Source organism: Tripterygium wilfordii, chromosome 2 (genome assembly GCF_013401445.1).
Source record: "Tripterygium wilfordii isolate XIE 37 chromosome 2, ASM1340144v1, whole genome shotgun sequence".
Taxonomy (NCBI): Eukaryota; Viridiplantae; Streptophyta; class Magnoliopsida; order Celastrales; family Celastraceae; genus Tripterygium; species Tripterygium wilfordii.
Genome location: NC_052233.1, coordinates 7,503,107 through 7,527,343, shown reverse-complemented (window position 1 = coordinate 7,527,343; position 24,237 = coordinate 7,503,107). Strand labels below are relative to the sequence as shown.

Below are 24,237 nucleotides of genomic sequence, written 5' to 3'. Positions count from 1 at the left end.
TCCTAATAATTGGACACATAATTTCAACTTATACATTTATTTACCTAATTTCAACTTAATTTCACCCATGATTTATTATCTGAATGAAGTCAACTTTACTATCTCACAAGTATATGTATTTTACAAATTATCACAAACCTAATTTCTGAACTTAAACAACTCTCCATTGTGCGTTCTGCAAGTATATTTGTTCCCCCTTCTTTCTTCTTCTTTATTGTGAAAGGACATGGGAGTTTTTCTCTAAGTATTTGACCAAATAAGAATGTACCGTTCCTATAGAATCTATCACTAAAATAGCCCTAGGGGATAAGACTAAGCGGATTGTCGAAATTCACGCGAGAACATACGCTTTGAATTTTAAAAAAGAGTCCAAAAGCATATCTATTCCGTATTCAATATCGAAAGATATAAATGTATTTATGTTATTCCTAATTGTAACGTTTCAATTAATCTTTTTTTGTCGTCGTACGAAAAAAGGAAAAGGATTGCGGTAGGTGATAAGGAAATAAGAAATATCGCAACCTACCAACATTAATGGTAAAAATAACCCTCAATTCTTGCTCTCTAAGTGTACATATATATATATGATGCATCAAGGCACTAGACAATGCAATTTCTTCTCTTATTCTAAGAAGACCCAAAAATGTAAGCAGCAAACCTCTTAAAACTACACATTTCATTCTCTCTGTGAGTAGAGCACATAGTAAAAGAGGGGAAAAATGAACCATTTCTTGACTAAAATACCGATTCCCTTCCCCCTTCACTTGTCTTGGTACATGACTACATGGTCTAAAACAAACACCAGCCCACATGTGTTGCCTGGATTAATCATCGGTTACCCACAAGCACATACCTTCACTCTCTCCTACACTCTTCATATTTCACCAATATCATGCTATCTGTTTATTCATTTATTTTTTGCATGCCTTCGTTGTCAAAAAATAAAAAGACACAACATTTGAGACACTGAAACTCTGCAAATAATCTTGTCTATTAGTTAATTCTTTGCATGTCATGACCCGCTATTTCTCTCATCTTGGTTACATGATCTCTCTGTGTCTGTAGAAAGGGTTGCAGTGTTATCATTGGAGTGTATTTTGTTTTGTTTTTTTTTTTGGATTTCTAACGGAGTTTCCTTGATTGTGGCTGTATAGAACAAGTGGGTTTTTGAGGTTTTATTCAATTGGGTCGTTTTGCGCTGATGGGTTCTACAAGAAGGCTTAGAAAGAGGAGAAAGACAGAGATAAAGGTTGAAGAGAATGGTTTGGGGAAAGAAGAGTATGTAGATTGGTGGTTTGAGTTCTCCAAGAGGATTAATGGTAATATTTTTTAATAAAGTTTTCTCAATTAATTTTTTTTTTCTGGCTTTTAGTTGTTTCTTATTGTTCCTTCGTTTGATATGTTGATATCTCTCTTTTTGACCATTCATCCTCGCTCTTGTTGATTCCTCTGTAGCTAATTGGGTTTGGGTTGAGTTAATCATGATTTTGGCTGAATTCTAACTGCTTTATGATTTATCTCTCATTGAAGTTGAATTGGCATTGCGAATTCGTTTGGGTTTATACAAGGAGGATCCCCAACCTGACTTTTGTGTTCTCTTTTTTTACCTATGTGGCTTTGTCCTAGAAAGGCAAAAGAGGATAAGAAAATTTTCTTGTTTTTTCCATTTTTGAAACATCACAATGTTAAACATAGGAAAATGATGTTCAAATCCCATCTGAGGATCGGACTCGTGCTTGGGCCGTACAGCTGCTTCTGAATTCCTCACGTAGGAGGGGGTTCCAGGGTTGGCCGTCTTGTGGGTGCGTTCTCATTTTAAAAATACACATAGGAATTGATATTTGTTCATTTAAGTTGGGGAATTCCAATCACTGGTATGTTTTCTTGACAACTAGGTAGTTTTAAAATTGACTGTCAGATATGTAACACAGTTGGAAAAAAAAGAAAGGGAGTGCTCTCTCCGTCGGAGTATTTAATCATGTTCATCCTAAGTTATTGTTGAACACACTGCAGTTTAGTTAGGTGCTTGAAAAAGCTCAAATTTTGACTCCCTGAAAGTTCCTGGAAGTGGGATTGAAGTTGCTCCTCTTTCTGGTGTACAAATATTATATAATATACTATGTTTTTTTGGATATCATACGATTATATGTAGTTTAAGAGGGCTTTCATGACCTTTTCTTCTGAACTATAAGAAAATCTCATCTAAAGTTTGTTAGAAGAGTTGGAATATTTGATGTCAAACCCTTGAAGTTGCTTTTGACGTTTGTATTTTACTAACTGATAGACCTTCTGCAATGAAGAGGAGATCTAGTGGTTAGAAGGATAGTTAGTAATGGTGCCAAGGCATGCCATCAGCTGAATATTATTTGAATGTTTATGCATCCTTGGTATTCTAATTTTTCTTATTACACACAAATTGTCTGAAAACCAGCCATACAAACCTTTTGACCAATTAAATCGAGATTTCTGCATATTCTACTCTTCTAGGGAATTTTTTTTTGTCATTCGAAATCTTTGATTTAAAGCTGTTAATATTCATACCCCATAAGCATGCATGTCCTGATGAGAAAACTTCATGCCCTTAGGGTGCCTTCGTTGTAGGTAACTACAATTTGTCAGATGATGACTGACATCAGTTTTGAGTGCTGGATATGAATGAGAATGCAACGATGTCTGCTAGTTTTTAAGATTCTAGTTAATTATTCAATTTAATCTACTGAAATTAGGTACTTCATCCCATTTGTAATGTATGATTGAATGTAATTGCTAGGTTATGAGTGTGCCTGTAAAATATACTATGCTAGTTTGCAAGGCTATCTAGCATGCGTCTTTCACTGCTGTTGCTGTATTTTATTTGCTTGTGCTGGGTTCTCAATCTGGGTTTTTATCCTGACTCCAGCAAGACTAGGCTTCTGAAATCCGGACTTAGTAAATTCCTGGTCTTCAACTTGCAACAATTTTAGTATCTTCATTTCAGCTTGCATCATTTTCTGTAACCTTCTTAATTTAGTCTTATGCCAAAACAGAAAACGCATCATCTTTGGGGTTTTGACCTTTTCATACAATGATGATGTTTTGTACCTAGTGCGACATTTAGTATCAGAATCTGGCCTAAATGCTTCAGATTTGAGAATTGTTTCATTATCGTTCTGGCTCTCTCCTCTCTGCAGGTATACCGTCTTCTTCAAATGGCTTTGATAGTTTTGAATCTCTTTTCAAGTTTTCAAGAAGAACATTCGATTACATATGTTCACTTGTCAAGGCAGACATGCTGGCCAAGAAAGCGCATTTGACGTTTACAGATGGCCAGCCTTTGTCGTTGCCTGATCAGGTAGCTGTTGCTTTGCGGAGGCTGAGCTCTGGTGACTCTCTGGCAGCAGTTGGTGATTCACTTGGGTTGAACCACTCGACTGTTGCCCAAGTAACCTGGCGTTTTGTGGTGGCCATGCAAGAAAAGGGTCATTGGCACCTGCAGTGGCCTTCCACAGAAGCAAAAATGACTGAAATTAAATCCAATTTCGAGAAAAAATTAGGCCTCCCTAATTGTTGTGGTGTGATTGATACCACTCATATCTTGATGTCTTTGTCAACCTTAGACCCTGCTAGCGAGAAGTGGCTTGATCACGAGAAGAATCACAGCATGTTATTGCAGGCAATTGTGGATCACTCTATGAGGTTCTTGGACATAGTCACTGGATGGCCAGGACAATTAGAAGAATGGGCAGTGTTTGAAAGTTCTGGTTTCTGCAAACTATGCAACGAAGGAGAAAGATTGAATGGGAAGAAACTTGAGCTTTCAGAAGGATTGGAAATAGGGGAATATTTAATAGGGGATGCTGCCTACCGCTTGCTGCCTTTTCTCGTGACTCCTTACCAGAAGGGAAAACTTCCAGTGTTAAAGGCTGAGTTGAACAAACGGCTTTCTGCTGCTCAGATGGCGGCACAGATGGCATTAGCTAAGTTGAAGGAGATGTGGAGAATCATCGGAAGTGTCTTGTGGAGACCCGATAAGAATAAGTTGCCGAGGATCATTCATGTCTGCTGCATTCTTCATAATATCATTATTGATATGGAGGATGAGATGCAGTACGAAAGGCCTTTGTTCTATGACCATGACCCTGGCTACAGGCAGCAAATTTGTCAGAGAGTTGACACAAAGGATGTTGACCTCAGAGATAACCTGTCTTTGTGCTGCTTTGGAGAATTTCAACCTCAACAAATTATCAAATCAGACTAAAGATGCACCAACAGGGCAACCTGCCAAAAGAAGAAAATTTTATATGTTCTTTCTTAATGAATTTTGTGAGGATCTCAGTAATATTTTCTTTCAACTGAACGGAACGGAGTTTGATGATGGATGATTGATCATTGATTTAAACTGGATTTATGATGGGATAATTTCATGCCTTTAGTCTTTTCTCTAAGAGCATATTTCTGCTCCTATGTGGGGTGTTTTATGGTTCTAGACATAAGAAATTTCTCAGTTTCCTTCGTTACTGATAAATGTGTCCCTTGGCTTCTTTGAAGTTTTGCAATGGAAAAAAAAAGTGATCATTCACTCTGGGTGTAGGTTGGTTATTTTTATATGGTTGTGTTCTTCCCTCCCTTCGATTGCTTCTCTATGTGATTGTCTGTGAGAAACCTGTTTTGCAACATTTATATCTATTACCATGACAGCTTGCGCCTTGGGATGATACTGGTGAGCGAAGATAAAGTAGGGAAAAAAAAAAGCCGAAGGACTAAAGATGGGGAAAAAATCAAATGATCATAGGAAGCAAACTATGTCGGTAATACTGCCATATCATCTTTTCAAGTCAGCAAAATAAAATATTACAGTGGCATAGGGTAAGGTGAACCTTGCTCTCTACCATTAGCATAGGAGATCACCATTCATACATCTGCAAGCGCCATTCTAAGTACGTTTGCAAAAGTTATTTACACGGTAAACTAGGTCGACCTGAAACTGGCTCCAACAAAATGCTAGAAGCAGCTACCTTCCGCAATGCAAATTTCCCCACATTCCTCCAATGGTAGTCAGCTCTAGCACAAATAAAACAAGTGAGGATTAATTAGAGCTACTTGGCAGGCTAATAGAAACGATATCAATGTCATTTTCAACTTTCAAGTACTCTTCATTTGAAGTAGGTCTTTAAAGAAGAATGTAACAAGTTCAGCACAACAAATGCAGAGATGGAAGCCGAGACAAATAGCAGCTAGCATGAATTTGCAAACTCATAGATATCAGTTGAAGCGTTAACTGGCACAAACATAGAACACTGTCATCATGATAGAATAGAAGATATCTTAAACTAGGTCCATTAGGATTTATTGCGAATGGATGATATAAATGTCTCAGAGCACTTCTGCTTTATGAACTCTGGGACTTCCGAATCAGCTATGAAAGGGCTCCACATATTTCCCCCGAGAAGTCATAATCCACTTTACTTTTGGCAGTGGGCTAGTAAAGTCGAGCACTGAGTTTTCAGCCTCCTCTCCAGAACTTTGTTTCTTTCTCTTGAAATCCAGAAGGTTTTATTGCCTTAGGGGTACAATATTCTTCCCATCCTGCAAGGTATCTCTCCACAGAAACTAGGGATTCGGGAATGAAACTGTTGTCTAGTCCCGGCTCAATGTAATACTGCACAACAAATATGAACCCTCAAGATTTCCAAGTTCCACCATGCAAGTTAAATACAGAACTTGTAAACGTAATAAACAAAACTCTTCTGCTTCACATGTGTGAAACAGCAAACAAAAAGTTATCATAGCAAAGCATTGATAGAAAGGTACTGGAATCAGGCACATAAAGTTTCCGTACAGGACAACAGATCATCTATATGACTATATCTAACAATTTCCTAGACTATCGTAAACTAATAGTTAAATAGTACACACAAACGAAGAAGCGATACAGCAGAAAAAAAAAAAGAAAAAAAAAAGAAGGTTCTACAGTTTCATACAAACATGGCTTAAACCATAAAAAAGAATCGGCTCACATATGCGTACGTATTTAGAGATATATACATATAACTCTGTGTGCACTAGTATGCCTTCTCTTCAAAGCTAAAGATAAAGATGAAGGAAAATCTATGTTTAGGAAGTGAGATGAAGCAAATCTACTAAATTTGCTAGCTGTTACGAGTTTCCTCCCTGCCACCTGCTTATGAGCATCATATTTATTTAATAATAACTCAATGATTGGGTGGCACAGAACAACATATAGACCTCCTTTACGTTATTTCTTATACATTACCAGACAACTACTATTTCTTATACATACAGAAACAGGACCAGGTAGGATACTATCCAAATCATTTAATCCACTACCATATTCCAATTCTGGGAGATTTTCCATTGGGCTAGCAGGTCTAAACTCAATTATAAGATTACATTAAACTTACAGAAATTGCACCAATATACTCTGATATACCAGAATCAAAATCCTAATAATATCTTCTCTGGGATGCTATCATGACAAGTATAACTTCAGTCTCCAACTGAAAATATTATATCTTCGGACAAATCAACCATCCTCTTGGTGAGACACCGCTGCCCTACAAACTTAATTTGGAGAATGGCCAGTTCAAATATTAAACAATTAGCATAATGCTGAACATTTTGTCCAGTCGGATTCGGATTGGATAGTGTAGGCGGGTCCTAATACGTGAACTGCAATTTTATTGAATTCAAACCCGAACAAACGGGTGGAATCCCTATATACATACCAAATTACCATGACAATGATGCCAATTACTGGAAAATTGAAAAATAAATTCAGTAGACAAACACTGCCCAAGCGAAAGGAATCATACAGCGTACAAGAATCTGAAAATCAAAATGACAAAATAGGACTGCACCTTGTCGACTTGGTTGGACCGAGCACGGGGACTTCTCTCGACGACCCAATCATCGGGCAGTTTGAAGCTCTCCCAGGGAGTCGAAGCGGCGGCGGAAGAGGAGGAAAGCCCAGCAATCAGCGATTTCGTGGTTTGGCGAGGGGTTTCGGGTTCGTCGTCGAGACGGAGAATTGACGGCGAAGATTTGCGCTTCTTCATGGCGAAGAGCTTCGCGGGTTCTCGTTGGCTGACACATGGAACTTAAGCGCGATAAGCGGGAGGTGTGGTCGTTTCCATCTAACTCAGCTGAGCGTATGCGAATAATTACATTGGACTATCTTTTTATACTGGGCCCTCAGTACGATTCTCAACTAGTCCATGAATTTATAGGTATTCCATGTGACCCGGATTTAACAGTGAATTATCTACCTACAACTTCATGTGGCCCGAATTTAATAGGGAATTATCTAACGAACATGGACAGTTGAGTGCGTTCCATATTATAAAAAAAAAAAGAGTGTTTGTTTGGGTAGACAATTATAGGGCAATAAGTCAACGGATCCCAGTAAAATCAATCTCAATTATCCCAGTGCTGACTTGGAAAGAAATGGGCTCACTTCAACCCTATCTCTCAACCATAGTTCCCTCCCCTCTCTTAACCTAGGTTAACCTAATCAATTTCTTTGCAACTCCACGTCGATCTCAACCTCCACACGAATCCATACCTAGCGCCTCATCTATTTCTCAACTCAGACCTAACGTAAAATTCCCATCTATCTTCTCAACTCATACCTAACGCAAATACCCTAAATCGGCATTATCAATTCCACAAAATTAACCAACTCAAATCAAGCTATCCATTAAACTACCCTAAATCTCCCTATACAGATTTGAGACCATGAAGGAAGAGAAACAACTGTAGATAACACTTGTCGAACAGTTCCACCCCACACCCACACCCACACCCAGAACCATCTTCGTATCTTCTTCATTCGATTCAACAATCTTCTTCGCTTTTTCACTTGATTTACCAAATCGGAGGTGGATCAACAAGACCCATACATTGGCAATTGCAGACTCGACCTTGATCGACTTGAAGTTTGAGATTGGCGTGGAGTTTGAGATCAGCGTGGAGGTTGAGATCGGAGAGTATTGTTTCAGTTCGGCATTGATGTCGAGAATGAGCGATGAGGCGCACAGCTTGGGTGGAAACTTGGAATAAAGGAATTGATTAAGTTAACCTAGGTTAAGAGAGGGGAGGGAACAATGGTTGAGAGATAGGGTTGAAGTGGATCCATTTTTTTCCAAGTCTGTATGGCAGCTATGAATTGGGATAACTGGGATTGATTTTACTGGGATCCGTAGACTTATTGATTGTAGGTGGGCCTGGCGGCTCATTCTAGAATGGCATTATGAGAGAGAGTCACCGACAAATGCGAGTGCCTCGTTTGGCACTGTGTTCACAACCTATAAAAGCCGCCTCGTTCTGACCTTTGGACAACATGATTACCCATCAGATTTTAATTTATAAAAAATGGTCATAATTCAAAGTTTGCGAATCTGGTAGCCCCTCCCCCAAGTTCACATACAAAATTCAGAGGCACAAATCAAGGTCTACATCATTGTGTGCGAGCAAACTAAAGAAATTAAGAAACTACACTTGAAGATTAATCCAGTCAATTCAAGAACATTTACAATATAAATTCTAAATTCATGGTGCTTAGGTTTGCATTTCTAGAAGATAATGATGTTCAGACTAAGAAGAAGAAATATATACCATTGTTAAAACTACTCCTCGTGGACCTTGCTATATATATATATACATACATATTATATAGATTCACATTAACTAATCGATCATGCACTGATGCTCATCAGCCAGTGGACCGCCAACATATCTTGAATGATCATAATAATTAAAGTTGGATTGAATAATTGTATAATAAACAAAAAAAATTACGTTGGATTGATCCTGTGAAGAGGTAAGACCAAGGAAGGTCCATATATACTGACGCAGGCATGTACGATCACAAGTGGAAATAAAAGAGTGTGAAAGTAGGAAGGTCATGGTAACCTAAATGGACCGCGTTGAGTTACTGATACACACTACTTAACAATTGTGTGTTTACATTTCTCTTCTGTTTTTTTTTTTTTTTAACAATTGTGTAGTTGCCAGGGAAGTTTCTGTCCCCTTGTGATTGTGATTGTTCTCACTTTCTTATTAGTCCTGGTAAGACCAAACAACAATTGATGGTATGTGTTGTGTGAAAGTGGGAAGGTCATGGTAACCTAACTGGACCGTCCTCGTCCACGCGCTTCGAAGACCACGTAGTAGTACTCACAATAATTTTTTTTTTTTAATGTTCGGTAGTTTTTACAGATTTCAGTGTTTTTTTCCCAACTATACTAAATGATGAGATAGACACACATGATTTTATATGAATCATATGTGACCCATGATTTCATATGGATCGCATACGTCCATCTTAACATTTGATTTGGGATAACTGAGACAAAAAAAATAATGAGAAACTTGGCATTTTAGTTTTATGTTTGGTACTGTCGATGCAAAAATCTGCACCACCCACACATCAACAGTTGGGGTCCAAGCTGTGACGTGGGAAGCAAATCTCTGACCTACAAAAATAAAAGGAGGGTAGCCCTCCGTGGCCCAGGAACATTCTAACACTTAAGTCAGTGTATTTCTCAAGAATGAATGAAGTATCAAATGCAACAATTCATAGTGTATACTTTATCTCATATTGATAGTTAATTTTATAGGTGTAGTGCTAGTGACTCTTCCTCACACCAACCAAATCAAAAGTTCGAGCCACGGAGGCGTTGTTGGGGCGAACAAAAACATCAATAACAAGTGTTGTGAGACATTTGTTAAGATTATCTTATCCCAATTGTTAAGTTTGCTAGAATCTTAACTTAGAGGTTGATCTTATCGTTATCGTTGGATTCATTGTGATACGAGGATCTATATTGACTACTTTTTGGATAGACTCTAAGAGGTTTTCCTCTATGTGCTAAAGATTTACTGTCCTCTCTCTATGTGCCACCTGTGATGGGGACTAGACATTTTTTATTCATATCTACAGGTGCCTATTAAGCAAAGACAATTGATAGTATGTGTCCATACGCGCCTTGATAGTGCAAAAGGGTATGGACACTCTGACTAGTAAAAGGTTCTAGATTTGTCAAAGGCGTTAACGAAGACTCATAAATTACTATTTTATTACTCGCTCTGTTCCTCAGGTGCGCTTCGCTACGCGGTAACGCAAACCGTATCCAAGGAGGCGGCTACCCACTCGCCCTCGCTTGTTTCTTATATTACATCACTTACCACACTCTCTTCCTTTGCTTAATCAACAAGTCAGAGAGCAAATTGGGCCCTCGATCCATACCACGTCACCCCACTAATCATCTTTATCTAGCAAGTAGCATGCAACTATGCAAGTCTCCCCTCCATATATATATACACACATATACATATACATAACACAACTCACTCCTCGATATTACTTGCATATTCATTCTTATTCGTTCAACAAACGCACCACCTTTTTGTAAGTTGAGATTTCACAAACAATGAAGAGAGACAGAGAAGAGGAAGGAGAGATTGAGACCGCACACATGGCCAACCTCCTGATGCAACTCTCCAAAGCAAACCAAACGACACCGACACGCCGTTTGTTTTCGTGCAAGACATGCAACAGGCAATTCCCGTCGTTTCAGGCGCTGGGAGGACATCGCGCAAGTCACAAGAAACCCAAATTCGATCGAGAAGAAGCCCCGAGTTCGCCTGTGAAGCCGAAGACACACGCTTGTACGATATGCGGCCTCGAATTTCCTATAGGACAAGCCTTGGGAGGACACATGAGGAGACACAGAGCTAGCGGCGCCACGGCTGTGAGTGACCGTAGCTTGATGACTACTCGTCCTCTGTTGCCGTCAGTGCCAGCTCTGAAGAGATCCACGAGTAAAAGAGTGATCTTGTGCTTGGATTTGAATTTGATGCCATCGGAGAATGAAGATTTGAAGTTTCAAAAGGAGGCTCCTTTGTATCGCTTTATCTAGATTCATGAGGCCATCCTTTGTGAAAGCTTCCTAGAGTTAGCTTAGGGTTTTTTTACTATGATTATTTTTTTTTCTTTAAAAATATAGTGCATTATTTGGTTGATTTTATTAATTACTTATTTGGTTACCTAGTGATAGAGAGATTTTTTTAATTGATTCTTTGTTTTGAGTTCCTTTACCACTAATTATCTTTTATCTTATTCAGTATTTCAGTTGTATATTCATAAGGCATGAGCTTTTTAACTAAGTCATGGCTTCCAACTCACGTTTTAAAATAAGATTAATTGCAACGTCACTCTCTATATCAATCCCAACTAATTTGTTTGAAGCGAAAGTGTTGCATAATAGTTGTAGTTGTATTTGTTTTATACATTACAAGTTTTAAAAAAATACACCTAATACTTGTGCCTCAAGTTGTAAGTAATTATTCTATAAAAGAAAAAAAGTTGCAAGTAATAATTAAAATATATGCAAGCATTTTCTGAGTAAATAAGAACAAAAGAAAGGAAAGCAAAATATTTATTCTAGTATAGATTGGATTTATTCTAGTATAGATTAGGTCTAGGGATTTCGCAATTTATTTTTGGAATAAATATTAGAATTTCCAACCCAATACACATCAACAATATTGTCCACTTTGGATTGTTCGGTTTTCATGGATACATCGAACCCGCACGGCTTTACCTTCCCAGAAGGTCACCCACCCATCCTAATAGTGACTATTGAGTTACTACGAGATATTTTCCTCCAAGAAAACGAGTTGTTGATGGTTGGAAACTGAAATCATTTATATATGTTAACATATAAGCGTTTACAATTTTAATCCAATGATTTAGTTGGTGAATTTATCTACCTTTTTTCTCCATCATTAGATTTTAGACTCTAAGAAGTCACAATAAAAATTCAGCTAGGAACTACGTAGTACCACCGCCACGTCAAAAAATAATAGATGTCTTCTCATAATCGTTGCATAGCGAAATTTTAATTTGGGATTGACAAATAAAGCAAGGCAAACATACTATCTTGAAATTTCATTTATGTGTTTGGTCATACATAAACTTAATTTCCTCTCTCTGGATTGTCAATATATTAAAATCAAGTATTTGAAAACCCTGATCACACTGAAGCTCCATCCTATTAGGCCTCAGCATCGGGATAGGACCGACCCGACCCTAAAATTTAGGGTTCAAACCCGGATTCACTTTTCAAGCCGGGGCAAGGACAAAAATCACAATTCAAGCCCAATCTAGGCCCAAATAATTCGAGCTTCATCCCCGGGTCGGACCTATATTGTATTTGGATAAAGTTCTATCAAAGAATTAAAAAGCTGCTTGTAAGCTTTTTATTAATGAATTTTTGAAACAAAGTTCCATCAAAGAAACAAACAATCACGAACAGGCTGGTCTTGTAGAGTTGTAGTTGTTGGCTGCAGCCTTGCAAGAGCATTGGACATTTGAAGTATTGGAACAAGCAACAGTCAAATGGTCATTTCAAGATTGAATTATTACACATATGCCAATAATATTACTATTGGATTAGATTTTATGTTCTTTGAATTTACTTGCACCATTTGATTAAGGTCCCTTTCTCATTAATGTTTTATTTGACTCACATGCCAATGCCACTCGTCACACACAAAAATAAGTCCTCATCACTAAAGCCTAGACTCTTCTATAGATATTTTTGGATTATCCATATCCGATATTTTTTCGGGCTTGGACCGAGCTTTGGCCCACGATCCTTTGCCCATCAGTAATTTGCCACGTGTTTGGCAGTTTCGGCCATTCACCTTTTTTTACGTGAGCATTTGGCCGTTCATCCATACGTCGTCGTTCTGTAATCTTTACCACACCAAACACATAAAGACCAACTTGGCCACTCAAAAATCGCTACAGTTAACTTACGGATGTATTCATTCATCATCGTACACGTGTATGGTAGATGGGACGTAACCGTGATCTTTTTCTTTTGGTGTCGTTCAGGCCCCACACGCAGGGGACCTGTGTGATCTCTCATCTCGCAGCAGGGTTTAGTTTTACCCAATTTTATCTGATTCCTCTTCACGAGAAAAGATCACCTGCTCCTCACTGTCCCGGATCACGCCGGTCTGGCTTCTCACACTCTCGCGCCGTTGTGTCGGTGCCGGTAATTGTACCGTTTCTTTACGGATGAAAAACACGCCGTTCTGGTCCATGGGCATCGTGTAAGGTACTGATCGTCAAAATCTCTCGGTTGGCTACTTTTTTCTAGGGTTGGAATGTTAACTTCGCGTTTTTCTCGTTGGCTCCAAAACTGGCTTTGAAGTTCTTGAAATTGAAGTGATAATGGTTTGAATGGGGGTCATGAGGGGCATGGGGTTTGATTTTGTAAATTATGAAAAGTTGTATCCGATTTGGTGTTGGTTTCTAGTTTAATTAACTTGGTTTGAGCTTGATTGCATCGGAATATGTTTTTGTTATCAGGGATTGCTGTGGCGTTGAGTGTTACCATTGTGAAGTCTGAACAAATTTCATTCACCAAAAAATTGACGTGTAGTGTGGCAATTAGCAAAGCAGCAAAATGGTACTTACTGCTCTGGAATAATATTTGAAGTCTCATATATTATTCTTTTTTTTCCTTTTCCTTTCAGTACTTTAGTTCCTGCTAGTTTGAATATCTTATTGTCTACACCAGCTTTGATCTTTCTTTAATTTCACGTACTTTAGTGGTAAAGATTCTAGGAGTGGGATACGTAACTGAATCTTTTGCTCTCTATTTGAAGTTATTTTTTGTGTTAATTTACTCCATTGTAAGTGGTGAATGGGCTTTTGTTGCTTGGGTATGGAAGAGAAGGGTGACTTTGCAGTGGTTGCATTCTCAACTCCCTGCCTTGAGGGCATAGTTTTGGATCCCTACCACCCTCACACCCGAAAGAAAGAAAGAAAGAAAGAAACATGTGAGTTGATATCACTACTAGTGTTTTCTCTGAGCATTTATGGCTTGTGAACAGACTGACAAGACTAATGTCTGTGTTCAATGGTTTGGAAAATAGAGAAATTTGATGCTTCGATCCTTTTCATTTATATCGATGACGATGAGGGGTTAAGTGGAGCTGGCATTTGCTATCTTTTTATTTCTTCTGTAGTCTCTGCCTCTATGTGATGGAATTGGGTCTTCTGACTCGTTTCTTCTTTCTTTTTCAGAACAAGAGTTTTTGGATGGCGAAGGGTGATGGACATATAACTGATGCAGGCTCAGCATTTGATAGTTCATCCATAATTGAACAAAAACGGGCTCATCAGTGGTTTGGGAATGCTGCGGAGTCGGAGCTGTTTCCGAACAAGAAGCAAGCAATACAAACTCCAAATAACAAATCAAGTTTGGGAATTTCTACCGCGAATTTTGGATCTTGGCATTCTGGTTTCCAATCTGCCCCAAACCAACTCATCGACCGCTTGTTTGGGTCTGAAACATCTGTAAATTTTGCTGAAGGGAATGTATCTCCTGTTGGAATGAATGACTCGAGAATAGGAAGAAAGAGTATTGATGACCACTTTGATGACGCGTCGATTGATTTATCGATATCGCAGGCTATTGAAGATTCGGCAACATGTCTAAGCTACGGTGGTTTCAGAAAAGCAAAAATCAGTCCAATTAGGGATTCTGATAATGGTATGGCTACTCAAAAGAAACACAGTTTCAATAGGGAAAGGTGCAGTGACATCTCTGCAGTTCAGGCATTTAGCAGGGAAAATGAAAGTGATTTTATATCTATGTCTCAGGCCTATGATAAGGGGGATGACAATATTACATTAATGGGCCATCTCTACAATAGAGGGGACACCCATATTGGTTTGGCAGGTTCTGCATATGTCAAGGGAGATGAAAATGTCATATCAATTGTGGACACTTTTAGTAAGGGGGATGCAAATATGATATCATTTGGAGGATTTCACGATGAACATGATATTATGCATGTGGGCAGGCCCATCAGTGGGTATGACCCATCATATAATCATTCTTCGGGTCAAACATCAGATGCACCTGCACGAGGTGAGAAAGAGTTCGATGCATCAAATGTAAATGCAGTTATAGATGCTACCCCAATAGCAAAACCAAGACCTGAATCTGCTTCCAAAAGTAAGCCAGAGTTTAAAACAACAAAAAAAGAGGCTCCAAATAGCTTCCCTTCAAATGTCAGAAGTTTGATTTCAACTGGTATGCTTGATGGAGTGCCTGTAAAGTACATATCCTTATCGAGGGAGGTAAATATCATCTTTGAAAGTCTTTAAATAAATTTGTATATTCAGTAATTTGCTTTACATGACAGTGACATTTATTTGTGTTTGTGCATGTGAAAAGGAGCTTCGCGGAGTTATAAAAGGTTCTGGCTATCTTTGTGGATGTCAATCATGTAACTATTCAAAGGTAAATCATTTAGTGGTTTCTTACTTATGCTTAATAATGTATCGGGATCCGCCTGATAGATTACATGATTTGCACAAGGTGCTTAATGCATATGAGTTCGAGCGGCATGCTACTTGCAAGACAAAACACCCAAACAATCATATATACTTTGAAAATGGGAAAACTATCTATCAGATTGTACAAGAGTTAAGGAGCACACCTGAAAGCTTGTTGTTTGATACAATTCAAACTGTGTTTGGTGCACCAATCAATCAGAAAGCCTTTCGTATCTGGAAAGGTAATAGATGTGCTTTTATTTTAAAGAATTTCTCATTCCCATCTAGTATTCTTACTATTCATTGTTTTCTTCTTTTATCCCCCCCCCCCCAACTCTTTATCAGAATCTTTTCAGGCTGCTACTCGAGAGCTTCAGCGTATATATGGGAAGGAAGAACTAAACTTATAGGGCTATCCTGAAGTGTAGAATGGTATCTGTGTGCATATAAATAAGTTTTAATTAATCTGGTAATTCCTGTAAAATGTAGGAATAGCCACTTGGAAGGCTGAGAAAGTGCTGTTGTAAATTTGTAGCTGTATTTATGGTCAAGTGAAGTCAGGTTCTTTTTGCAGATGTATAATTTTTACTTAGCAAACAGTAGGCGAGATGCCTTGTTATTGGGGTGCATTCCTATCATTGTTGTTCATGTTTGTGACTGAAACCCTCTGTTGGAATTGATGCTGTTAGTTTCAAAATTTTGTAGAATATTTTGCGCGTCGTTTCTGTTATAGCCGTGCGCCCATCTATCCGGCTATTGTGAATCGGAATAACAAGCATCAGTTGCAGTATTTTTAACAAAGGAACTTGAAGGGCAATGCACCAAAAGATACAATAACTGTGTGCCAGAAATAAAAACTCCATGACAAGGAATTACATACACACGGTATAAACAATACAGGAAAGAATGGCAGTGATAAACTTACTAGCTCTCGCTAGATTGTCATTCAATTAGTTCCCTTTCTTTAACCAACAGATGTATCAACTTCGGTTTGTAGCCCATTAATTTGTTGTTTTCTTTAAGAACCACAGCAAGCTGATTTTTGAGCTGCTTGTCCTGCCCCAGCTCCCTGGTCTGGTTGATTGATCTTGATAGCGGTAGGCTGTAATGCACAAAAGCAAGAAAAAAAATTCAACAATTATATGAAGTAGCAGGTACTTTATTTAAATTTGCTATAGTCGGTCTGTGTACTTCATACTTCCAGTTAACTGTAATTTAATACCAGTGTTCCAGACATTCATCCCATATAATGAGGAAAGATATTCAATTAGCCAACAATGCAAGGGACGTACAAAATTGATATTTTAGAAATAATGTTTTCACTTATATAGGATTAGTGATGGTAAGCACACTTGCCGCTAGACTACAGTGGAGGTGGTCCAGCAACAACCAGGATTATGATAATGAATGTAAGTTCTCATTGTAAATGTTGAGAGGAAACCAAATACCTCAGCCCGAGAATCAGTGTCAGCAAGTCTTTGCTTTATATCCTTTGCAATTGAAAAGAAAACCTGTTCCACGTTGAGATTCGTCTTTGCACTCTGCAGCCGGAAGTTCAATCAATGCATGTCCAAAATAATCCAACTAGTTACATGATTTTTAAGGTAACTTACAGTTTCAAAGAATTTGATCCCGTACTCATCAGCTAGTGCTTGGCCTTTGGAGGTAGGAACAGCCTAACCAAAAGAGAAAAATATGGGGGGAGGGAGAAACATCAGAGCACTGATTCACTTATAAATGAGAGTGACAAGAGATTATAAATGGATGAGACGAGCTGCCCAAACTCTCAAATCAATGAATGCCTTCGTGCAGACTCGAGAAGGATTTTATCATTTACGAATCCCCAACAAAAATTGCCCTTCATAAGCCAAGAGCATGCATAGTTATATGAACAACCTCGAAAATGCAAAATAATTATGGAGTGCAATCAGACAAAATAAGAATTACAAATATCAGTGCCACAGTTAAAATATTGATTAAGCAACATACCCTCTTGCTTTCATCCATGTCAGCCTTGTTCCCTACCAATATCTTGTTGACATTATCAGAAGCATGCTGTTCAATGTTGCGAATCCAGTTCCTAATATCTGAAATGGAGAGACAAGTTCCTTAAAGAGTTCATCAGAGACTGCAAAAACCCATAAACAAAGGAAAGGAGTTTGATGAAGTAGCATCAATTCTCAATCATCCACCTCAGTGGAACTGGACACCATGTCAAAAAGCACCTCCACAGACCAATGTTCAGGTAACCAGAATCCAAACACTAAATCCAAAGAAGCAAAGGTAAACCCCAATTCAAATTTAAATCAGTGTCCACGTAGCTTAAGAAGTTATAAGAAAGAAAGGAAACTCACTGTTAAAAGATGATTCATCAGTGACATCATAAACCAGCAAAATGCCCATGGCTCCACGATAGTAAGCTGTAAAAGAAAAGTTGTAAGCAACATGTTAGTAGTGATACAGAAGGCAGAGATGAATTCCAAACTTGGACATTATTTAAAGCAGCATATCTTGCGTTTGCTCTAATAGCAATTTCTCAGGCATTCACATTGGACTAACCAGAAAGTAAATTCCAGCTGGGGTTACCCACCTATGGTGCCATAATAAATTTTTTTTTACGGTGGAAAAAAAGTCATGTTATGCAGTCCTCAAACCCCAAAATACAGGATAAGAAGATACGAACACGTTCCCATGGCGACCTGTGTCAATGACTAGCGAAAGAGCCCCGTATGCGTCTTGGACATCCGGTCCCCAACTGTCCCGATACTCTAATCTTTGGACTTTTAATCCAGTAAAAATAAACTTTACTCTCCATAATTCATTAATATATACATCACCAGAATAGAGATTTTATGAAACAAAAATCTCTCATCAACATTATTTCATACTACACTTCTTCCCTAAGAATCCAAAGGACCAAAGCCCTATCCCTTATATATTCTGTCAGGTACATGTACACATCGCTCAAGAAACAAACAAACAGCCACCTCCAACCTCGATTAAGAAAAGAAAATTCTAAAAACAAACAAAAATCAATAATACATTTTCATATGAATGATGCAAAAATATCAAGTTTATGAAATCTGTTGACTCAACCTGGAAAAATCCAGAGGTGGGTAGTGCAAAGGTTACAGTTCTCCCACCAGTTCATGTTCCAGACACGCACACAACATTTTCACAGAAAAACCACCTTTCGCAAGGCCAAAATCACTTGAAAACAGATCAACAAATAAGTTACCAGTTGTGATTGTTCGGAAACGCTCCTGACCAGCTGTATCCCATATTTGAAGCTTGATTCGTTTGCCATCAAGCTCAATTGTTCTTATTTTGAAATCAATGCTGGATGAGGAAGACAGAGTTGGCAGGTTGAGAAGATTTTTCGCAATATGGGAAGTGTGAACTATATTGTAAATTTGTAATTTAACCCCACAGGTTGAAAATACGCACCCGATGGTAGTGATAAAACTTGTGGTGAAAGATCCATCTGAGAAACGCAAAAGAAGGCAACTCTTACCCACACCTGCAAGGAGGAAATAGAAGCATTCAAATCCTAGCTGCAACCTCAGCTGCTAGTTAATATAGCATCCTAACTCTCCAAACAACTAAAGTGGATAATCTCTCGGTTTTGAAACAACAAGAAAGAAGATCATTCAAAATGGATTCCTGTTGATGTTCTCTTAAAAACATAAACCTAGCAAGATAACAGACTACATATTTCTAGAATAAGCTGAACTGCAATTCAGCTGTTTGTAGCTCTCAAATTTCCATATGCAGTTAAAGCATGTACCCCTTCCCTATCACTGCAGTGAACAATGTCCCTCAGGGCTCAGACACAATACAAGCTCAACAAAAGGAAAAGTCAGAAATTTCAAAGATGGAGGGCTAGAATACACAGCATATATATTTTGGTCCTTTATTTCTACAGCTAGCCATAGCTTACTTGGGACGATGTAATTCTTTTCAAGGCATATAATTAGAAACATTTGGAGAGTAAACATTCAACAGAACAACCAGAAACCAGAACATATTAAAAGTAGACATTAGACATATGTGAGGCAGTGCAGCTCACAACATTATTAGGAGTTAACAAGCTCAAATTCTTACAAGTTGAGTACCAAATTTTGCGCAAACAATATATCTACCACAGAAACGTCAACAAAATTTTGAATGAAGTATATAGACCAATTGAGTACTACATTTGCCAAATTTGTAGAATAATTTTGATCTTTACAACTCAGAAGATAGGTCCAGATTAGATCCATAAAGAGAGAAAGTCAAGAGGAAAATCAAATCTATTTTGAACCATTAAAATGCATAGGCAATGTCAAACGCAAGCATCCCAAAGTTACTCACTACGGGATCAATTCCAAAAGAAACTTAAATCACAACTGGAATAACAACATATGCGATCTGCGAAGTGCAGGGAACAATGATCCGTATGGCTCAAAAGAACAGGAAGTAAAAAACTAGGAATTGCGTATCTGCATACCGCTGTCGCCGATCAATAAAAGCTTTATGAGGTAATCGTAGTCGGCTCTAGCCCTTGCAGGTGGAGCAGCCATTGAAAATTTGAAATATTAAATAAATTAATTAATTAACCGCAAACTCCTCCCTGCAATGAAAACAAAGGAAACAAAATAAGAACAATAAACCGAAGAATGCATGTGTAATATACATGTATGTGTATAAAATGAGAAAATCTGGGATAATATGATAGAGAGTAAAAGGCGCAGAGACCAGATCAGGGATGATAACGGAGAACTCAGAAGCGAATAGCCATGGAGATTTGAGAGAAGATTTTGTTAATTGTTTGTTTCTAATTTTGTAAAAACTTCTCTTTCTTTACCAAAAGAGAGGCATGCCTGATCAACTCACCACCTACAATACAAGAGAATCAAGAGATCTACTCCTCCTGGACCGAGTATAGTGCGTCGCTAAAATGCGCCACTTGCTCTTCACACCTCTTTTTCTCTCTCTTACGCTGATCGCTCCCTTGCGCACGCTATTAATCGCCCCAAAACGATTCCCCAATAAAAAAATGGTCGCACGCATTGTAGACCCGACCCACAATATATTGTTAGATCCCGCATGGTATAAGAGGCTGGGTTCGAAAGTCAGCTTTTGAGACGACTTGACCAAGTTTTAGCACAATCGAAATGGCTTCGCTTTCTGGAGGACCAATTCAGTTGGACTTTCTTGTCCTGTAAGGGAACTGATAACTGTCCTTGTTTTAGTAAAGGAGTGGATGAATAAATGATTTGGTTCTCCATTCTCCTGCCGGCAACTACCAATTGATGGATCATTGACAGTTGTTGCTGGTGGTTCCATAGTTGTACTGGATTACAATCAAAAAAAAGGAAAGGAAAAAAAAATAGAAATGAAAGGAAATAAAATGACCAACCGTATTAAATTTTTTTATATGTTGCATAAATCATAAATGACATTGGAGATGTGTTTTAAGAGGAGACCCAGTCCCGAGCGCAATGATGTGGTATAATGTTAATTTATCCCTTTAAAGCCCAACCTCTTTCATTCCTTCTCCTTGATATTGTTGAAAACCCCGACCTTACCCACATCAACGATGCTGTCAGCCAATTCCCGTGAAAAGGTCTCATTCAAGCAAGAAGGTATAAACTTTTCCTTATAAACCCACATCACTTGGGTTATCCAAGCGATGTAGAACATTATAAATCATAACATACATCAAGTCCACTTCCCACAAGGGTTTCAGGCAGGAGACGTCAACCATATGAATCATGATCTTCCAAATTCATGTCACACACGTTTGATTAATAAAGATCCTTTGGCAAAGCAGCTAGAATGAGATCGGCTATCTATGGTTTCACGTTGGTCGCATTACTTAAGTCTGCCTTGTTCCAAAAGTTGGAAGTTTGTTCGGCTGCTGCTCTTTTGGTTAGCATTAATCCTGTCCGCTGGGCTCAACTTTGTGTCCAAGGTTGGGTGCCGCTAAGGTACGCAGCGCTGCCATCCATCCGTGTCCAAAATGGATGGCCGCTGCTACCCCTTGTGCGCATAATGTACCCGAATGTTTCTTCCATCCAACAACTGAAAAGAAACACAAAAAACTAGTCAACAAGGACTCCATGTCAAACATGAACGACATGAAGTAGTTCCCCATCACAACCAAAACATACCTGACCATCCATTTCTTTTAAAGCTGTGGAGGCTGCACTTTCACTAGTGAACTTCACAAACCCAAACCCCTTCGACTTGCCACTCACATGATCACATATCACTTTAACTGCTCAAAAAGAAAAATATTTGGTAGTTGCCTACTTGCCTTCACAATATTTATGGCTGTAAAGAACCCATCAAAATTACCTTCAACTATTTCACCATGCTGTCCAAAAGCATCCTTTAGAATAGCTTCATTAGTATCATAGCAAAGACCTGCAACTTACAACACAAAATAGCCATTAGAGCGGAAAAAAGAAACAATTTCCATTATTGTTGGTACATGAGTTCCGAGCTGCGAATAAAATAATCAAAGAAGTGCAGAGCCAAAGAGACCTCCAACAAATAATTTGGTGCAGGCGTGACGAACTGATAGCCATCTGGAGAAGGTGGGAACACGTGAGAGAGGAACGTAGAGATTCCAGCTATGCATTCTTGGTTATGTGCGCCAGATTGCAGCACATGATAACGAAGAGAGGAATGAAATGCTAAAGTGTTTGGACTGGAACTCGTGCTGCAGGCTGGGCTGACGGGTAGTTCAACACACCTAGGCCCATGGATACGGAACATCAAGACAGTCCATTAATCTCCCTAAACCCTAATACAAACTTAACTAAATTCTAATAATCCATGGAGGATATATGTTTATTTATCTTCCTTTTTCTGTGGACCACGAAGGATAACTCAAACCCACAACTTCGTCCACATTTAGCAGTTAGCATTATCAACTTAACAACTCATTGGCTAAATAGTAAATACTACTCAAAGTCAAGTCAGTCAACAGTATTTGAAAAAAATATTATGATTAATTGGGAGTTCTTTAGTTTTATGATCAGGACATTTCTTGTTTAGCAGAACCCTTATGTGAAACTAAATCGATAACAAATCGTATGGCCTTAGGTGCACATAGATGCAAACAGGCAAAAGGAGTAAAGGACAAAATGTCAACACAAACAGAACGTATCTGAAAATACAAAAAAACATATCAAGAAATTGGCTCAGAAAACCACTAGTACGAGACCCGATGCAGGAACATTGTCGCAATTAAAGATAATCTTAATCTCGTCAAAAGAAACAGAACAACAACGCAAGACTCTGTACGTGACAATAAGTGTTCAACAGAAACCCAGAAGCAAAAGCCAGTTTCAGTTGATGAACCGTTAGATGCCTCGAAAACTAAACAGATCATCATGTAAACGCAAAAACATACATATTCTCGTCGTCGACTGACCAATTCGTAGTTCCGTACTTTCATCCATAAACATCGACAATATTATAAAATGCGTATAGTGACTTAGTGAGAGAAGTGCAGATATGAAATCACATATCTTCGATATCAATAATAGAAGAAGGTCGGGATGAGCTTTACCTGAAATCAGAGAACGCCGATTGCGTCCAATAGCTTGAAACTTGGGAGTAGGGAGGCAACTAGGGTTTTGTTTTGAGCTTGGGCGTCCAAACGGAAAATCTCAAAATCTGCTTTGAAGTAAGCAACTTTACAAAAATACCCCTCTTTACAAATGTAATGGGCCTTTTTTACATAATTTACATTCACGGTCCAGAGTTGAGACTTTTGGGCTATTTTTGAAGTTGGCCAACCTTCTGGGCTTATGTTCATCCACTTCCTCCTTTTAAAGTGGGCCAATCTACTCCCTTGTTCTCTATCCACTCCCTTGTTCTCTTCCATGAGGTCTGTATATGGATCTAGGTTTTAGGTAGGTGCACATGGATCGGGTTTGGAGAGAGACCTCATCCGACTCTCATAGGTTTGGGTAAGGGTTTCTTCAACCCTTAAGCAACCTCATTTTAGGTTGGGTTTGAATTCATAATTATCAATCAATTAATTTAAGTTAATGCATTAAGGATTAGTATAAAAAAATTAAGGATTAAGGATTAATATAAAAGAACTTCATATTAGATTTAATAGTTAAGGGTTGTGATTATTGTGGATACATATTGGTATAAGATGTGATATATTCATATATTAGTATCTTTATACAAGCAGGGGCGGATTTAGGAAATGTTATGAGAGGGGGGCTTGGTCTATTGGAGAGAGCGTCGAAATTTCTTTTAGAGCTATTTACAAATATCCAACAAAAAGTAGTCCAAATATATCCATATATTAATATGATGATAAAGTCTTACAATTTAATTTTCTACTCCAAGAGCCCAACTCTTAGTGCTCTCTCTCTTCAGCTGCATACTCATACTATTTTGTCTAGTCTAAAACTAGTTCAAAGAAGGTATGAATAAGCCTTTCGAAAGCTTACAAGTCGACTAGAAATATTATAGTAACCATTCAAAATTCAAAGATCCACACAGAGATAAGGAGAGACCTCTCACCTCTGACTTTGAAGAAGACCAATAGAACGATGTATTTGAGAATCGATTGATGAATTTGAAGAAAATCAGATGGAGACGACGGGGCAAGTTCTACTGACTTAGTCTGATATCTCGTATGAAGTTTAGGGGGAAAAAATGGGCTTATTAGGACTTGTGGAGAGTTGGGTTTATTAGAGCTTGTGGAGAGTTGGGCTTATTAGGGTTTATTTTGAATTAAAAGAAATGGACTTATATTGAAATTTGGGTATATTTAATAAATTTTTCTCAAAATTGAGAGTGGGCTCAACCTAAATTGGCTCCGCCCCTGTATACAAGTATAAATTATGTCACTTAATGTT

General features: G+C 38.3%; 6 protein-coding genes across 8 annotated transcripts; 3 read left to right on the top strand and 3 right to left on the bottom strand.

The window, feature by feature from the left end:
* Positions 1-829: 829 nt before the first annotated feature.
* Positions 830-4,432, top strand: LOC119981853 (protein ALP1-like). Its single transcript, XM_038824997.1, has 2 exons — positions 830-1,319; positions 3,171-4,432. Exons 1-2 carry the CDS (start codon positions 1,202-1,204, stop codon positions 4,235-4,237), a joined length of 1,185 nt encoding a protein of 394 aa, XP_038680925.1. The 5' UTR covers positions 830-1,201; the 3' UTR covers positions 4,238-4,432.
* A 676-nt stretch (positions 4,433-5,108) lies between these two features.
* On the bottom strand, positions 5,109-8,165 carry LOC120016053. The gene is made up of 2 exons (XM_038868630.1): positions 6,858-8,165; positions 5,109-5,638 (listed from the first exon to the last, which is right to left on the bottom strand). Exons 1-2 carry the CDS (start codon positions 7,053-7,055, stop codon positions 5,483-5,485), a joined length of 354 nt encoding a protein of 117 aa, XP_038724558.1. The 5' UTR covers positions 7,056-8,165; the 3' UTR covers positions 5,109-5,482.
* A 2,117-nt stretch (positions 8,166-10,282) lies between these two features.
* On the top strand, positions 10,283-11,100 carry LOC120007264 (zinc finger protein ZAT12-like). Its single transcript, XM_038857468.1, has one exon. It carries the CDS (start codon positions 10,431-10,433, stop codon positions 10,917-10,919), a length of 489 nt encoding a protein of 162 aa, XP_038713396.1. The 5' UTR covers positions 10,283-10,430; the 3' UTR covers positions 10,920-11,100.
* A 1,824-nt stretch (positions 11,101-12,924) lies between these two features.
* Positions 12,925-16,037, top strand: LOC120012544. Of its 2 annotated transcripts, XM_038863990.1 has the most exons (6): positions 12,926-13,127; positions 13,382-13,481; positions 14,102-15,163; positions 15,261-15,326; positions 15,405-15,603; positions 15,707-16,037. In XM_038863990.1, exons 2-6 carry the CDS (start codon positions 13,479-13,481, stop codon positions 15,769-15,771), a joined length of 1,395 nt encoding a protein of 464 aa, XP_038719918.1. In that variant the 5' UTR covers positions 12,926-13,127; positions 13,382-13,478; the 3' UTR covers positions 15,772-16,037. The 2 variants fall into 2 exon arrangements, with proteins under 2 accessions (XP_038719924.1, XP_038719918.1); XM_038863996.1 differs by lacking the exon at positions 13,382-13,481 and having other exon boundaries at positions 12,925-13,127.
* A 93-nt stretch (positions 16,038-16,130) lies between these two features.
* Positions 16,131-20,408, bottom strand: LOC120012559 (ras-related protein RABE1c-like). Of its 2 annotated transcripts, none has more exons than XM_038864005.1 (9): positions 20,237-20,408; positions 19,851-19,973; positions 18,809-18,881; positions 18,600-18,700; positions 17,716-17,781; positions 17,351-17,448; positions 16,975-17,037; positions 16,810-16,902; positions 16,131-16,463 (listed from the first exon to the last, which is right to left on the bottom strand). In XM_038864005.1, exons 2-9 carry the CDS (start codon positions 19,921-19,923, stop codon positions 16,380-16,382), a joined length of 651 nt encoding a protein of 216 aa, XP_038719933.1. In that variant the 5' UTR covers positions 19,924-19,973; positions 20,237-20,408; the 3' UTR covers positions 16,131-16,379. The 2 variants fall into 2 exon arrangements, with proteins under 2 accessions (XP_038719933.1, XP_038719937.1); XM_038864009.1 differs by having other exon boundaries at positions 20,099-20,239.
* A 579-nt stretch (positions 20,409-20,987) lies between these two features.
* Positions 20,988-23,022, bottom strand: LOC120012573 (glycine-rich RNA-binding protein 2, mitochondrial-like). Its single transcript, XM_038864017.1, has 5 exons — positions 22,926-23,022; positions 21,893-22,103; positions 21,704-21,772; positions 21,517-21,623; positions 20,988-21,427 (listed from the first exon to the last, which is right to left on the bottom strand). Exons 2-5 carry the CDS (start codon positions 21,987-21,989, stop codon positions 21,380-21,382), a joined length of 321 nt encoding a protein of 106 aa, XP_038719945.1. The 5' UTR covers positions 21,990-22,103; positions 22,926-23,022; the 3' UTR covers positions 20,988-21,379.
* Between the last annotated feature and the right edge of the window lie 1,215 nt (positions 23,023-24,237).